At 38.6% G+C, this 15785-nt stretch overlaps 1 protein-coding gene and 1 long non-coding RNA gene across 4 annotated transcripts in view; both read left to right on the plus strand.

Moving 5' to 3' along the window:
• The window catches only part of DNAJC13 (DnaJ heat shock protein family (Hsp40) member C13), a 123716-nt gene that overhangs the window by 4654 nt on the left and 103277 nt on the right, over window positions 1-15785 (plus strand). For all 3 annotated transcript variants that reach the window (XM_081826283.1, XM_081826275.1, XM_081826282.1), the window contains one exon: window positions 15700-15780. In XM_081826283.1, coding sequence (XP_081682409.1) covers window positions 15700-15780 — 81 coding nt within the window. The remainder of the gene's footprint in view (window positions 1-15699; window positions 15781-15785) is intronic.
• LOC145722595 (uncharacterized) lies at window positions 1002-6370 on the plus strand. The gene is made up of 2 exons (XR_014146958.1): window positions 1002-3354; window positions 3567-6370. It is a non-coding gene; the product is annotated as an uncharacterized LOC145722595 (long non-coding RNA).

Here is a 15785-nt window from a genome sequence, read left to right on the forward strand (position 1 = left end):
CACATTCACATAACATTGCAGTATATTGTTATAATTGTTCTTAATTACTGTTAATATGTCAGTGTACCTAATTTATAAATTAAACTTTATTATAGGTATGTACATACAGGGAAAGAGTCTATATGGGATTTGGTACTATGTGGTTTTAGGCATCCACTGGGGGTCTTGGAACACATTTCCTGTGGATAGGGGGGACTACTTTAGCGTTTCTCTATTTTTTTTCCTTAAGATTTTCTTTATTAGAGAGCATGAGTGGAGGGGAGAGGGAGAAGCAAACTCCTCACTGAGCAGTGATCCTAATGCGGGGCTCGATCCCAGGACCCAGGGTCCAGGACCTGAGCCGAAGGCAGACCCGTAACTGAGTGAGCCGCTGGGAGCCCCTACTTTAGTGTTCTAATCATAGTGCCTTTAAAATTGTAGTCAGTGGTTTTCAACACATTTTTCTGCTTCAGCAGTTTTCACATGCTCAGCACATGCCAATCAGTAACATCTCTTAAAGTGTGGAGTGATTTCTAATTGTGGGAACTCCTTTGAGAATCACTGATTTGGGAATATTTTTGTAGTGAGTAACTTAAATCAACATGGTTGTGATCATCTTTACTAACTTAGACTAAGTGTCGTTCAGTAAAATTTATTTTATCAATAAAGAGAAATGTAATTTGCTAGTAGTTCTTTTCACAGGCTCTTTATTCAACAGCCTGCATATTTGAGTTTTACTTGCACTTTTAGTGGACTGCTTATGAAGAGTAGTGATCTCTAAAACAACAAAGTTGGGCGCCTGGGTGGCTCAGTCAGTTAAGTGGCTGCCTTTGGCTCAGGTCATGCTCTCAGGGTCCTGGGATCGAGTCCTGCATCAGGCTCCTTGCTTAGTAGGGAGTCTTGCTTCTCCCTCTGCCTCTCCCTCCCCCCTGCTTGTGTGCGTGCGCGTGCGTGCGCTCTCTCTCTCAGATTTGAGAGGCAGATTTTTTTTTTTAAGATTATTTATTTATTTGAGAGAGCGAGAATGAGAGAAAGAGTGTACATGAGAGGGGGGAGGGTCAGAGGGAGAAGCAGACTCCCCACGGAGCAGGGAGCCCGATGCGGGACTCGATCCCAGGACTCCAGGATCATGATCAGAGCCAAAGGCAGTCGCTCAACCAACTGAGCCACCCAGGAGCCCCTCAGATAAATCTTAAAAAAATAAAACAATGAAGTCTACATTCAATGGGATTTTATTGTTGCAGCATTCTAAGTTGCCCTTAGAAGTAGACCAAACTGCCTAAGCGGTGTTCACATTTTTAGCGCATGGCCATTGGTGATGCCTCTGTGAAGTTGATGAGTAAAAATTTGATCTGTGATGAACAGATCAAAAACAAAACCCCAAAGCAATCTAAAATAATTACTTAAATTTTTTTTTTTAAATTTTATTTATTTATTTGACAGAGAGACAGCGAGAGAGGGAACACAAAAAGGGGGAGTGGGAGAGGGAGAAGCAGGCTTCCCGCTGAGCAGGAAGCCCGATGTGGGGCTTGATCCCAGGACCCTGAGATCATGACCTGAGCCGAAGGCAGGCGCTTAATGACTGAGCCACCCAGGCGCCCCTTAAATGTTTTAATTTTGTCAAGTATAGTTGCCAGAACATAAAGGAAGGATTGATAAGGTTATGAATATAGGAGATTTCCCCTAATATTTCATAAATCCTATGCTAATTATAGTAAAATTTAAATTCTTATACATGGATTTCAGACATGTATTCCTTAGTCATCTAGTGCTATGAGGTTTCTCTCCCCCTCAAACTTCTAGTTAAGATACAGAATGTATTTTGGATGTTTACCAAATCTTAAGAGTAGATAAAGCCATTCCCTCCCCCAACCGTAGATGTGCTGGGTTTAATTTTAAAAGTGTAATTTTCCCTTTTTTTTTTAGTTAACTGGTAGATTTGAGGTGTTCTGTAAGATCTGAAGAACTATGGCAGAGTTAGGAATAACAGGGATATTTCAGAAAGAGCCAAAGGAGAAACCTACATGTTGCTGTTTTGTGTTGGGTGAAAGGGAAATTGTAGTAGCCTAAGCTCCTTGTCTTTTAATAGTGTGTTTGACTATTAGGATGCTTACTCTAAAACTTCCTCTAAGAAGAATTTGTAATATGCTTAGGAAATTTATTCCTCCATTATGCATTCACTACAGTGATAGAAAAACAGCAACAAGTTAAAACATGGCAATTGAAAATCTCTTACCGGGCGCCTGGGTGGCTCAGTTGGTTGGGCGACTGCCTTCGGCTCAGGTCATGATCCTGGAGTCCCGGGATCGAGTCCCGCATCAGGCTCCCTGCTCAGCAGGGAGTCTGCTTCTTCCTCTGACCCTCTTCCCTCTCGTGCTCTCTCTCTCTCATTCTCTCTCTCTCAAATAAATAAATAAAATCTTTAAAAAAAAAAAGAAAATCTCTTACCTATTAGGGTCTATTTAGTGTAATAGAGGAAGATTATTTAGTACCTGTTCGTGAGCTAAAGAAGAGCTTATTGAACTAGAACATTTTATTCTTGCAGAGCCAAGTTAGCGTCAAAGATAAAATAAAGTAGAAATTAGGTCTAAAAATTTTCAGGAATGTGTACAAACAAACTAAATGATCATTAGCATCGATTTCATAGGATTGCTTAAATGAACACATTTGTTTGGGTTTTTTAGGTGAATATTCAGGGCTGTTTTTAAGTTTTGTTTTTTTTTTGTTTTTAAGTTTTGGAAAGGAGAGTCATAATCATGCATCTTTCTTAGAAAAAAACTTTTTGTTACAACAGCTAGAGGTCTATTTTGTGAGAAGAATTATTCCCTCAGATGACATCAGCATACATGTGATTAAAATGTAAAGACGTATTTTTTTTCAATATTTATATTGCATAGGAATGGCCAACAAAATTAACTACTGTGATATTTATGCTTGCCCCTCCCCCAATTAAGATACTATTAAAAGTGTTTCTTCAGATTTAGGGGTTGCTTTTGAGTTTCCCTTGCCCTTTTATTTCATGAATATATATCTGATTTCTAATTGGAAAGGAATAGATTTTTAAAGAATGGGGAGATGGATCTTAGATTATTTTGCCCTACCCTGTGGTGGGGAAGTATTTAAAAGTTCATTTTGATGTGGCAGACAAGGTAAAGGTTTCAATATTATAACTTCTGGGCAGTTATTTGGAGATAAGATTGTCAACTGAAATTTGTACTACTGGATTTCTTCTCCAACCACATTTATCTCTGGAGTTCGTGGGTTCTTTAGCGCTTTTAGAAAGCTAAGGTAGGATGTATTAAAACCTTACTTTGTGATCTATTTTATAAGCTGTATAGTTATTTTTTTAAAAAGATTTTATTTATGGGCGCCTGGGTGGCTCAGTTGGTTAAGCGACTGCCTTCGGCTCAGGTCATGATCCTGGAGTCCTGGGATCGAGTCCCACATCGGGCTCCCTGCTCAGCAGGGAGTCTGCTTCTCCCCCTGACCCTCCCCACTCTCATGCTCTCTCTATCTCATTCTCTCTCTCAAATAAATAAATAAAATCTTTAAAAAAAAAAGATTTTATTTATTTGAGCGAGCAGGAGCCATGAGCAAGGGGAGGGGTAGAGGGAGAAGCAGACTCCCCACTAAGCTGAAGGCAGACCCCTAATGACTGAGCCCCTTTATAAGCTGTTTGAAGACCCCTGTACACGGGCGCCTGGGTGGCTCAGATGGTTGGGCGTCTGCCTTCGGCTTGGGTCATGATCTCCAGGTCCTGGGATAGAGCCCCATGTCAGGCTCTCAGCTCAGTGGGGAGTCTGCTTCTCCCTCTGCCTCTCCCCCTGCTTGTGCTCTCTCTCTCTCTCTCTCAAATGAATAAATAAAATCTTAAAAAAAAAAGACCCCTGTACAGTAGGTATTATACACATTACACATACTGATTTGTTACTTATTTAGAAGGAAATGCTTTTGCCTCTACTTGTGTTATATATTAAAACATGAAGCTGAAAATAAAAAATTAAAAAAGAAGGGGCGCCTGGGTGGCTCAGTCGTTAGGCGTCTGCCTTCGGCTCAGGTCATGGTCCCAGGGTCCTGGGATCGAGCCCCACGTCGGGCTCCCTGCTCAGCGGGAAGCCTGCTTCTCCCTCTCCCACTCCCCCTGCTTGTGTTCCCTCTCTCACTGTGTCTCTGGCAAATAAATAAAATCTTTAAAAAAAAAAAAAATTAAAAAAGGTTAAAGTTCATATCAGTTTCCCCCATACACAGCACATTCTAAGACAGTCTAGTTGTAACTTTTTAATCTGGGTAAAAATTAATGTTCCATTAACTGTTTATATTTTGTGCTCGCTTCAGCAGCACATCTAAAATTGGAACGTTAACTATTTATATTTTTACCTTTTATTTGAAACAAGTAGCCAAGTGATGTAATTCACTCAGATTTTGAATCCAGTTACAAATAAATGTAGGCCTTTAAAAAGCTAGTATTAAGGGATTCTCTCTTTGGTTATTACTCAAGATGAGCCTTTGCCTTAGCAGTGGTCTCCTTCCCCCTGCATTTTTAATAGGATATAGCTGTATGAGGAAATATTAAGTTAATAAATTAGTTCCTGTATGGGGCACCTGGGTGGCTCAGTTGGGTAAGCAACTGCCTTCGGCTCAGGTCATGATCTCAGGTCCTGGGATCGAGCCCCGCATCGGGCTTTCTGCTCAGCGGGAAGCCTCCTTCTCCCTCTCCCACTCCCCCTGCTTATATTCCCTCTCTCGCTGTCTGTCTCTCTCTCTCTGTCAATTAAATAAATAAATAAAAATCTTTAAAAAAAATAAATTAGTTCCTGTCATGTGACCTATACCATATTTTCAGGTGTAGTGTCACAGTGTAGCAGAAAAACAGCATTTCTATAGGCGAGCTTGGTCAGAAAATAAAGGTAAATGCAATTCTCCCCCCAAATAAATTTTTCATCTACAGCCAAGTTGAGAGAACTTTACATTACATACATACTCGTATACTCATCTCCAAGATTTTCACATTAACATTTACTAGTTGCTTTATCATATATCCATCTTTCTATCCATCTTATTTTTTTTAAATATTTTATTTATATGATAGAGAGTGCAAGCAGGGGGAGCAGTAGAGGGAGAGGGAGAAGCAGGCTTCCCGCTGAGCAGGGAGCCCGATGCGGGGCTCGATCCCAGGACCCTGAGATCATGACCTGAGCCCAAGGCAGATGCCTAACCATCTGAGCCACCCAGGCACCTCTATCCATCTTATTTTTTAATGCATTTCAGGACAAACTCATGTTTTTAATTCATTATTTGAGAGCAGAATTCTTTGTTACAGACTCAAAGTGTAAAAATTAGTATCTCATCTGCTCTCTCCAAGTTGTTTTAATTGTGTAAAAATTAGTCTCGGTGGGTCATGCAAAATGTGCTTTAAAGGCACATAGCGTTTATTAAAGCCATTTCCTTCATTTATTCACTAGTGTATCACATATGGTCCCCAACTTAATGATACCTTAACTTAAAATCTTTCAACTCTATGATGGTGTGAAAGTGGTATGCATTCAGTAGAAACCATACTTTGAGTGTTGAGTTTTGATATCTTCCCAGGCTAGCGCTATGTGGTATCCTACTCTCGTGACCACGGGCAGTGGCAGCGAGCCGCAGCTCCCAGTCAGCCATGCAGTCACAAGAGGGAACAACTGATAGGCTTAGAACCATTCTGTTTTTCACTTTCAGTGCAGTATTCAGTAAATCACATGTGCTACTCAATACTTTGTTATAAAATAGGCATTGTATTAGATGATTTTGCCCAACTATAGGCTAATGTGTTCTGAGCACATTTAAGGTAGGCTAGGCTAAGCTATGATGACTGGTAAGTTGTGTATTAAATGCATTTTCAGCTTACAGTGGGCTTATCAGGAGGTAACACCATAGTAAGTCAAGGAAGATCTGTATTTTTCTGAGTATACACATTCATCTCTGGATAAATGAGGGCTTTGTTTTTACTTAAACACAAGACTTGCACATACACTTAGTTTTGCTCTGTGTGCAGATTCTTTTGCTTACAGCTTGGCTATAATCTGTCTGGGTGTCTGTGGTGTTGAAGCCATTCAATCTGTTTTTTGTTCTTAGTATCAATTTGGTGTAGGCTTCTGCTTAGTGGACTCTCAAATCCTGTGGTTTTGTGTCAAAATCGTATCTTCTGAAAGATCGGTCTCATTTTATTCATAAATGGTCTTAAATGGATTGCAGTTTTACTGCCAGTAATAAATTAGAGAATGTGAGAACATTAAATGTTCGAAAGCATGAAACAAGGGAATTCACTGAATAGGGTGAATCTAGCCAAAATGCCTGTGTTGCCCTGAATTTGACTTTTTAACCCCTGGAACAATTCTCTCAAAAGAACAAACTGCGAAGTTGCAAAAAAGCTCTGTTGGTGGTACAGTAATAAGGTATGGAACGAAAACAGGTGAAGCCAACTTAAAAAATTGGAGATGCTTTCTGTGTGATTTAGTTACAAAGAATATGTAAATTTGTGTTTTGCTCATCAAAAAAAGGGCAGGTCTTTGAGAATTTGAAGTGGGACACTATTGCAGGAATGAAGGAGATGAATTATTTTTCTTTAGATTTTATTTATTTACTTGAGAGAGAGCAAGCGGAGTGCTCGTGAGAGAGCGCGCGCACGGGGGCAAGGGGTGGGGAGTGATGAGAAGCAGATTCCCTGCTGAGCAGGGAGCCCGACAGTGTTCCATCCCAGGACCCCAGGATCATGACCTGAGCCAGAGGCAGATACTTAACCGACTGAGCCACCCAGGTGCCCCGAAGGAGATGAAATTTAAGCAATAATGAGTTTGAACAGATAAATTCTTGTTAACTTGAGTACGTCTTAACAACTGGCAGGGTGGCAAGTGTTGATGCAGCTGCTACCAAGATCTCATCCAACAAGTTTTACATTTTTTTAGTTGGACAGTTCATTGCTATTTAGAGAATGTGCCTATAAATGACTGTTATTGCTGTTACCTGCTTGATGCTTGAGCTGCTTGATACTAGAAGTTTTGCATATTTTTCATCACTATTAATGGGAATTATGGTTGCCTAAGAGTTTTTGTCTATGAGCAACAATTTTAGAAACACTTTTGGAGCTTATTAAAGAAATATGTAAATATTAATGGAGAAATACATAAATATTAAATGGACCATAGATTATTTGTAGGGAGTGAAGTTCTTTTTTCCAAAAGTTTCTCAAACCATAGTTAATTTGTAGATATCAACAAATTTAAAAATATTATGTTGGTTTCATGTAAAGAGATACTTCTAACAAGTGAAATTCCAAATGCGTAAGTAGGGGATTTAAAATGTAGTAAGTAACATTGACTTGAAAAATGATAGTATTTTATAGGAAAAAGTTGAAATAAAGAGAAGCTTAAATGTCAGGTTATAGCTGACTTAAGATAATTTTTAAATATTTCATCTATCATGATTACCTTAACCTGTCTCATGTATTTATTCCTTTTTATTTTTTAAATTTCACTTATTTATTCATTTATTTTTGAGAAAGCAGGTGTGTATGCGAGCAGAAATGTGCACAAGTTGTGGGGGAGGGGCAGAGGGAGAGGGAGAATCCCAAGCAGGCTCCACGCCCCCGTGCAGAGCCTGAAGTAGGGCTCTATCCCATGACTCTGAGATCATGACCTGAGCTGAAATGAAGAGTCGGACTTGACTGACTGAGCCACCCAGGTGCCCTTATTTATTTCTTTTAAAAACCTTTTTAGGTGGGGCGCCTGGGTGGCTCAGTCGTTAAGCGTCTGCCTTCAGCTCAGGTCATGATCCCAGGATCCTGGGATCGAGCCCCGCATCGGGCTCTCTGCTCGGCGGGAAGCCTGCTTCTCCCTCTTCCACTCACCCTGCTTGTGTTCCTGTTCTTGCTGTGTCTGTGTCAAATGAATAAATAAAATCTTTAAAAAAAAAATAAAAACCTTTTTAGGTAAGATAAATTGTAAGGAATAAAATAACAATGGATAATAAAATAATGACACCCTCATATATTCAACCCAGCTTAAGAAATATATATTGCTATAGTTATTTTTGAATGAGCAGGTGAAAACTGAATACCGATTAAAGCAATAAAACACTATACTTTTGAAGGTAGAAATCCTAGCTGATATTCTTTGGTGATATACATTGAATAAATAGTACAAGGATTGAAATTAAAAGATAAAAGATTTAAGATTAAGTAATTTAAAATTTTTAACTTTCCCACCTGAGACACCTTAAGAGAGATACAGGGCCTTGTAAGCCTGAAAGAGAGGTAATCAATCATAGATATGAAACAACTATTTCATATCTAGGGTAGTATGTTTAAAGTACAGTAATAACTATTGATTGCAGTTACTATTTTTGAGTGCTTATTCTGAGCCAAGCATCACACTCCCCCTTTATCTCATTTAGTCCTCACCAAAGCCTTTTGCTACAAATACTGTTCTCTCTCTTTCATAGATGAACCGTGATTCTGAGAAGTTTAGGAAGCTTTTCTTCAAGGTCATGCAGTCAGTAAATGGCAGTTATTACTAATCTGCCTTCAACCATATGTAACATTTTAAAAATTTGCCACCCTTACTTACCTTGATGATAGATTGAAATTAAACTAGTTTAGTGTGTATATAGCTTTTTGTGCTAGTCGTTAGTTACATTTAGTGTGGTCTGGTATCTGTGCTACAGGGAGTTATTTCAAGGTTGTGTTACAAGATTAAATCATCACTTGAACGCTGTGCTTGGAGGAACCCCAGACTTGCCTTCACTCATTTTCCAGTGGTTCTCTTGAAGTTCTTCCAAGTCTCACTTTGAATGATACATAGTCCGTACAGAATATTCTTATCCTATTTCTTCTGCATTTTTCCGATATTTGTGTATTGCCATTATCCACTAGTGCGTTATTTGTGTGTCCAGGAGTATCCTCATGGTCTAAAAGAGTTAGTGCAGTTTCCAGACCAGTTGCCTTTTTATTAGATTAAATGACTGCATCACAAAGTGGTTGAGGTTTTGACAATATAAAATAGCTTTACCTGGGGCGCCTGGGTGGCTCAGTTGGTTAAGCGACTGCCTTCGGCTCAGGTCATGATCCTGGAGTCCCGGGATCGAGTCCCGCATCGGGCTCCCTGCTCAGCCGGGAGTCTGCTTCTCCCTCTGACCCTCCCCCCTCTCATGTGCTCTCTCTCCTCTCATCCTCTCTCTAAAATAAATAAATAAAATCTTTAAAAAAAAAAAATAGCTTTACCTGAAAATTTGGAGAGGTTAATATTACACTGTTGAGAAGTAGGTCCCAGCCTCAGATCTCATTAATCCGGTTATTTTAAAAGTTCAGGTGTTAGTTGAAATAGTATTTTTCTGTTATTGAGCTCCTTAAAGACTATCTTGGAATCCTATATTCGTAGGAAATTTCTGTCATGTTTGTTTTGAACAGTTCATTTAAAAAAAAATTTTTTTTTAGCCTTTTTTTTTAGATATTTATTTATTTACTTATTTATTGATGGAGAGAGAGAAGGAGAGGGAGAAGCAGGCTCTCTGCTGAGCAAGGAGCTTGATTCGGGGCTCGATCCCAGAACCCCGGGATCATGACCTGAGCTGAATGCAGACATTCAACCCACTGAACCACCCAGGCATCCCGTTTAAAAAATTTTTAAAGCTTATCTATAGACAGAAATATTCAGCCTTGGAGCTTTCCTTTTTCTTTTTTTTTTTTTCCTAAAGATTTTATTTATTTATTTGAGAGAGAGAGAATGAGAAAGAGAGCACATGAGAGGGGGGAGGGTCCGAGGGAGAAGCAGACTCCCTGCCGAGCAGGGAGCTCGATGCGGGACTCGATCCCGGGACTCCAGGATCATGACCTGAGCCGAAGGCAGTCGCTTAACCAACTGAGCCACCCAGGCGCCCTGCTTTCCTTTTTCTTTTATTTCTTTTGCCTTGTGTTGAGTATGGCAGTTTGTTTCATTGTTTGAAATTGTGTGAAGGTAATAATTGGAATAGTTCTAAATTAATACAGGAATGTACTGTCAAATGATACATCTGTAATTACATGGTCAGAATGAATTTATTTTAGTTCCTAAATTCGAGGGAAGGTTTTACTGCTTAGGTTAAATAGAGTGTAGAGTTAAGTAGATTGAGTCCACAGTCTGGCCCAACTCCTTACCAGCTGTGTGACCAGGGAGAAGTGATATAAATTCTCTAAGTTTTCTTGTCAATAAAATGGGAATCATCATATCTGTACCATGTACCATGGTGGTGTTATGGAGACAAAATGAGGTAGATAGATAAATGCATAGTCAAGGCCTGGTCTAATCATTAACACGTGATGAATACTCAATGGACCTTGTTTTCAGGACATGTCTTAAATCTTTTTATTAGAGTCACCATGCCTCCCCAATTTCAGGGTAATCTTTACTGAGGGCTCAAAATAAAAAAGGGTTATCCTGATTTATATTATGAGGCTATGCAGACACTAGTAATACATAGCACTGAATTATCCCCTTATTTGGCTATGTAGGTGAGTATCTCCTCCCTCTCTTACCTCTCAAATATACCTGCCTATATATAACATGGCTGAAGGCAAGCTTTTCAGATAAAGGAGTACTTCTCTTCCAAAAAAAACACTTCCATTATAACTAGCCTTTTTTGGTGGTGGTTATTCAGGATTGGATGCACAATAGCAGTATCACTTGTTGCTTCCTAAAATATTAGAGATAATTGTCAGGTGTGCCGATTTTGGCCATAGGAACTTCTACTGATGTCTAGAGTGCTGAAGTACTTCTTTAATCTTATATTGTATTTTTCTGTCAACATGATTATCTGCATCAGTATTTCTATCAGGCCAGGTAATCAGTAGTTTACTTTAAAATTTTCTTAAATTTTATTTTATTGTGGTAAGAACACAACATGAGATCTGTCCTCTTAACAGATTTTTAAGTGTGCAGTACAGTATTGTTAACTATAGGCACCATGCAGTATAGCACATCTCTGGAACTTAATTATCTTGCACAGCCGAAACTTTATACCCATTGATTAGCAACTCCCCCTTTCCACTGCACCCCAGTTCCTGGCAACCACCATTCTTCTCTCTGTTTCTATGAGTTTGACTATTTTAGATAACTCATATAATACTGCATGGAGTCATGCAGTATTTGTCCTTCTGTGACTGACTTATTTAACTTAGCATCATGTCCCCCAAAGGTCACCCATGTTGCATATTGCAAGATTTCCTTTTTCAAGGCTGAATAATACTCCATTGTATGTGTATGCCACATTTTTTTTTATTCATTTATCCGTTGATGGACTTGAAGTTGTTTCCGCATCTTGGCTCTTATAGAAAATGCTGCAATCAACATGGGAGTGTTGGCTCTTCAAGATCCTAATTTCAGTTCTTTTGGATAAATACATGGAAGTTTGATTGCTGGATCATATGGTAGTTCTTTTTTTTAATTTTTAGGAACTTCCATACTGTTTTCCACACTGCTTACACCATTTTACATTCCCACTAACAATATTCAGTTTCTCTACATCCTTGCCAAAACATGTTGTCTTTTGGGGTTTTCTTTTGTTTTGATAATAACCATTTTAACAGGTGTACGGTAGTATCTCATGCCCCCTTTTTTTTTTCAGATTTTACTTATTTATTTTTTTTAATTTTTTTTTTTTTTTAAAGATTTTATCTATTTATTTGACAGAGAGAGAGCACAAGTAGGCAGAGCGGCAGGCAGAGGGTGAGGGAAAAGCAGGCTTCTCACTGAGCAGAGAGCCCGATGTGGGGCTCGATCCCAGGACCCTGGGATCATGAGCTGAGCCGAAGGCAGACGCTTAACGACTGAGCCACCCAGGCGCCCCAGATTTTACTTATTTATTATTTTTAGGCAATCTCCACACGCGGGGCTTAAACTCAAAATCCCGAGATCAAGATTTGCATGCTCCATCGACTGAGCCAGCCAGGCACCCCCTCTTGTTCTTTTGAGTTGCATTTCTCTGATAGTGACATTGAACATCTTTTCATATACCTGTTGGCCATTTATATATCTTCTAGTAGTTTAATTTTATATTAATGTGTGTGTTAGATCTTCTCTCCCTTTCTCCTTTTATCTATCCTAACCTAAGAACTCTCTGGAGTCTGGTGCTTTCATCACCACCAAGTTCCTAGGTCTTCGGAAAGTTGTAGAAAAGCCTTCTTGATGTAAACTTTTTAAAATTCCCCTCCTAAAAGATCTGTTTGGGTTACGTATACCCCTAAATCAGTGATACCTATGAAGTCATCTTTAGGATTCCCCCTGGGTCATGCTCTAAGTTCTTTGGGGCTATCATTTTAAAGTCTCTGTTATTTTTCCCTCACTTCCATTTTAAATTTAAAGTCCCTTAATGATATCAGTCACTCTTCACTCAAGTACATTTTTTGTCAGTTTTCTAAGATAGGCCTTGGTACAGAGTCTGTATTCAGATATCTTAAGTTATGGACTAGCAGTCCAAACTCCACTCTTTAGTATTGGCCATCACCTTTTCTGTCCTCCTTTCTTATTCCCTTATTCCAATCTTCAGTCATAGTATATAAGGGAAAGATAACATCTGTAGACCTGTATTTTTCACTATTTTGGCATATTTTCAGAGATCCTACCTAAGTTTCTTTTCAGCAACAACATTTACTGCAAATGATTTAGAAGGCAGGAAGAATGTTTGCTGGTTTTAATAAGTCTTAGTTGGCTGCCTATTTCATCTCAGATACACAATCCAGGAAAAAAACAAAATGCACCAACTGTCAGGACTATATTTAGCTGTCTCCATAACATACTAGTAGGAAGATGTCAGTTGACTGTAATTTCCTTTCTAAGATTTCCCTAACCTTGCTGTTACTTGTGGTTCTCTTATTCCTCAGAGCGAGTTGATGCTTTTCCAGATGATTTGACAAAACCTTATTTATGAGTACTTGTTAGAACATGAAGTTTAAAGTGGACATCAGAATTTCCCGTGGGGTTGCTGCATTTCATTCATTCACTCAAATACTTACTGAGCACCTGTTTTGTGTCAGGAACTCTTGTAGGCTCTGGGTATACACACACACACACACACACGTTAATGAGCTTAATAGGCAGAAATGCTTCTCTCTGGATATGGTAGCAGGATTAGATGGATAATAAATTGTTAGAAAGTGAAAGGTGCCATAGAGGAAAAATGAGCAGGAGTCAGAGGGAATTGAAGGTGTAGAATGAGGAGAGTGATTACAATTTATAACAGGATAGTTAGGGTAGGCCTCATTATAAAAGTGACATTTGAATACAGATTTGAAGGACATGTGAGCCATGTAGGTATCTAGGGGAAGAGTGTTCTACGTAGAGTATAGAGGCCTTTGCCACTCTGCTAATACAAAAATAAGTAGTAAAAATGAAGAAAGCAATTTCAAAATAGCAGTGTCTTTTAAAATGTTTTTGCTATGCAGGTATATATACTCAGAAATAAAAACATGTTCATACAAATGTATATAGCAGCATGATTCATAATAGCAAGAAAATAGAAACAACACAAATGTCCATTAACTGATAAATAAACAGAATGTGGTATATCTATACAATAGAAAGAAACTAATCCATGCCAGAGTGTGGATGAACTTTGATAATGTAATGCTAAGTGAAAGAAGGCAGTCACAGAGACCACATTTTGTATGACTCATTTATATGAGATGTCTAAAATAGGCAAATCCATAGTGACAGAAAGTAGGTAAGTGGTTGCCAGGTGCTGGGAGTGAGTGGGAATGAGGAGTGACTGCTAACAGGGTTTCTTTTTGGGGGCATAAAAATGTTCTAAAAACAACATTGGTTGTAGAACTCTGAATATACTAAAAACCCCTGAATTGTACACCTAAAAAGGGTGAATTCTATGGTGTGTGAATTGTATCTTAAAAAGCTGTTACAAAGTGTTTTTTTTTGAATGAAATTAGTTTTATTCAAGTTATTAAAAGAATGCTGAATAAAAAAAAAATTAGACCAGTGTGAACCATAATATGTTTGGAACCATATAATTCTAGCTATTTAGTGTGCATTAACACTTGGTATGTATCCAGTATTTTTAAAAGTACATTTCTAATTAAGGGCAGGGAGAGATGGTCAAGTCACACAAGAAGAAATACATGACCATATTCATTTTAACTTTTATGCAGTATGAAGCAAATTATGTAGTATTTTCAAAATTTATCAGTCTTTTCCTTAGTAAATAGTTCCAATAATTTATCCTGTACAGTTAGCTAAATTTAAATTTTTTTCATGAAGTTAAATGGGTTCTGGATTTCATACATTTCTGGGTTACAGTCAGTAGACTAATTTTAAAATATGACAACATGGTCCCTCTGCATGAAGCTGGTAGGAAGCTATCACCATGTGATCCATCACACAAATTTAGAGTCCTGAACTGTTTGGTCTATGTACTCTTCAGCCAGAAGAGTTCACTCACCAAACTTTTTAGGTTTCTAAACACTTACTGTCAATTTCTGTACTTAGCTTGATGCTTGTGATTACACTGTAAGTAGCATTGTTCTAGTATATTCATCCAATGGAATACCATATAGCCTTAAAAAATTACTTTTTTAAAGAATATTTAATTCCATAGAAGGTTCTGTAGAAGAAGGTTAAAATTGTGTGAAAATGGGCTTAAGCAGTACAATTGACAATCTCAATTTTGTTTTATTTTTATTTATTTATTTATTTATTTTTTAACCAGCCCTGAAAGAAATTATTTATGTATTTGACAGAGAGAGACACAGCAAGAGAGGGAACACAAGCAGGGGGAGTGGGAGAGGGAGAAGCAGGCTTCCTGCTGAGCAGGGAGTCCGATGCGGGGCTCGATCCCAGCACCCTGGGATCATGACCTGAGCCGAAGGCAGACGCCTAATGACTGAGCCACCCAGGCGCCCCTCTCAATTTTTTTTAAAAAAGCCTATTCTAGGGGCACCTGGGTGGCTCAGTTGGTTAAGCATCTGCCTTCAGCTCAGGTCATGATCCCAGGGTCCTGGGATTGAGCCCCATGTCGGGCTCCCTGCTCAGCAGGGAGTCTGCTTCTCCCTCTGCCTCTCCCCCTGCTTGTGCTCTCTCTCAAATAAATAAATAAAATAAAATAAAATAAAAATTTAAAAAGCCTATTCTAAATAGAAGAAGGGAGGCTAGAGTGATTATCTTTAGATGCTAGGATTTGCATTATGAGCATTTTAGATTTTTTACTGTGGACATGCATTACTTTTGTAATGAAAATATTGTTATTTTTAAGTTAAATTGTATTTACGGTGGGTCTCCTTAAAGTGACAGTGACAACAGAACAGCTGGCTCTTAGTAATTCAAAAACCTTTTGGAATTGATTTGATACTTGGCAAACATTTTTAGGTGCCCATATTGTGCAAGGGCATTGTTTGGTAATGTGAGATTTAAAGATTCATTTACATGAACATTTTTTATTAGATTCTTTACTCTTGGGATGTTGAGGGCAATTCTTGTCCTCAAGAAACCCAGTGTAGTGGAGGGGAGCAATCACAATATGGTGCGCTAAAGTATGTGAGAGAGACGTGAACAGACCACTGCCTGTTCCTTAAAACCTGTGGTCTTGTAGAAGAATCTGTGCCTTAAAATCGGTACTACATGGCAAGCTCTGAAAGTATGGTATGGGAGATTCAGGAAAAACTCGAAGGATAACTGTACTAAATTCAGCCATATTTTTATCTTTTAGGTTTCAGCACAAAATGAACATAATTAGGGAGAACAAGGATTTGGCATGTTTCTACACAACAAAACATTCATGGAGGGGAAAGTAAG

This window comes from Leptonychotes weddellii, chromosome 1 (genome assembly GCF_054177405.1).
Source record: "Leptonychotes weddellii isolate Sample4059 chromosome 1, ASM5417740v2, whole genome shotgun sequence".
NCBI lineage: Eukaryota > Metazoa > Chordata > Mammalia > Carnivora > Phocidae > Leptonychotes > Leptonychotes weddellii.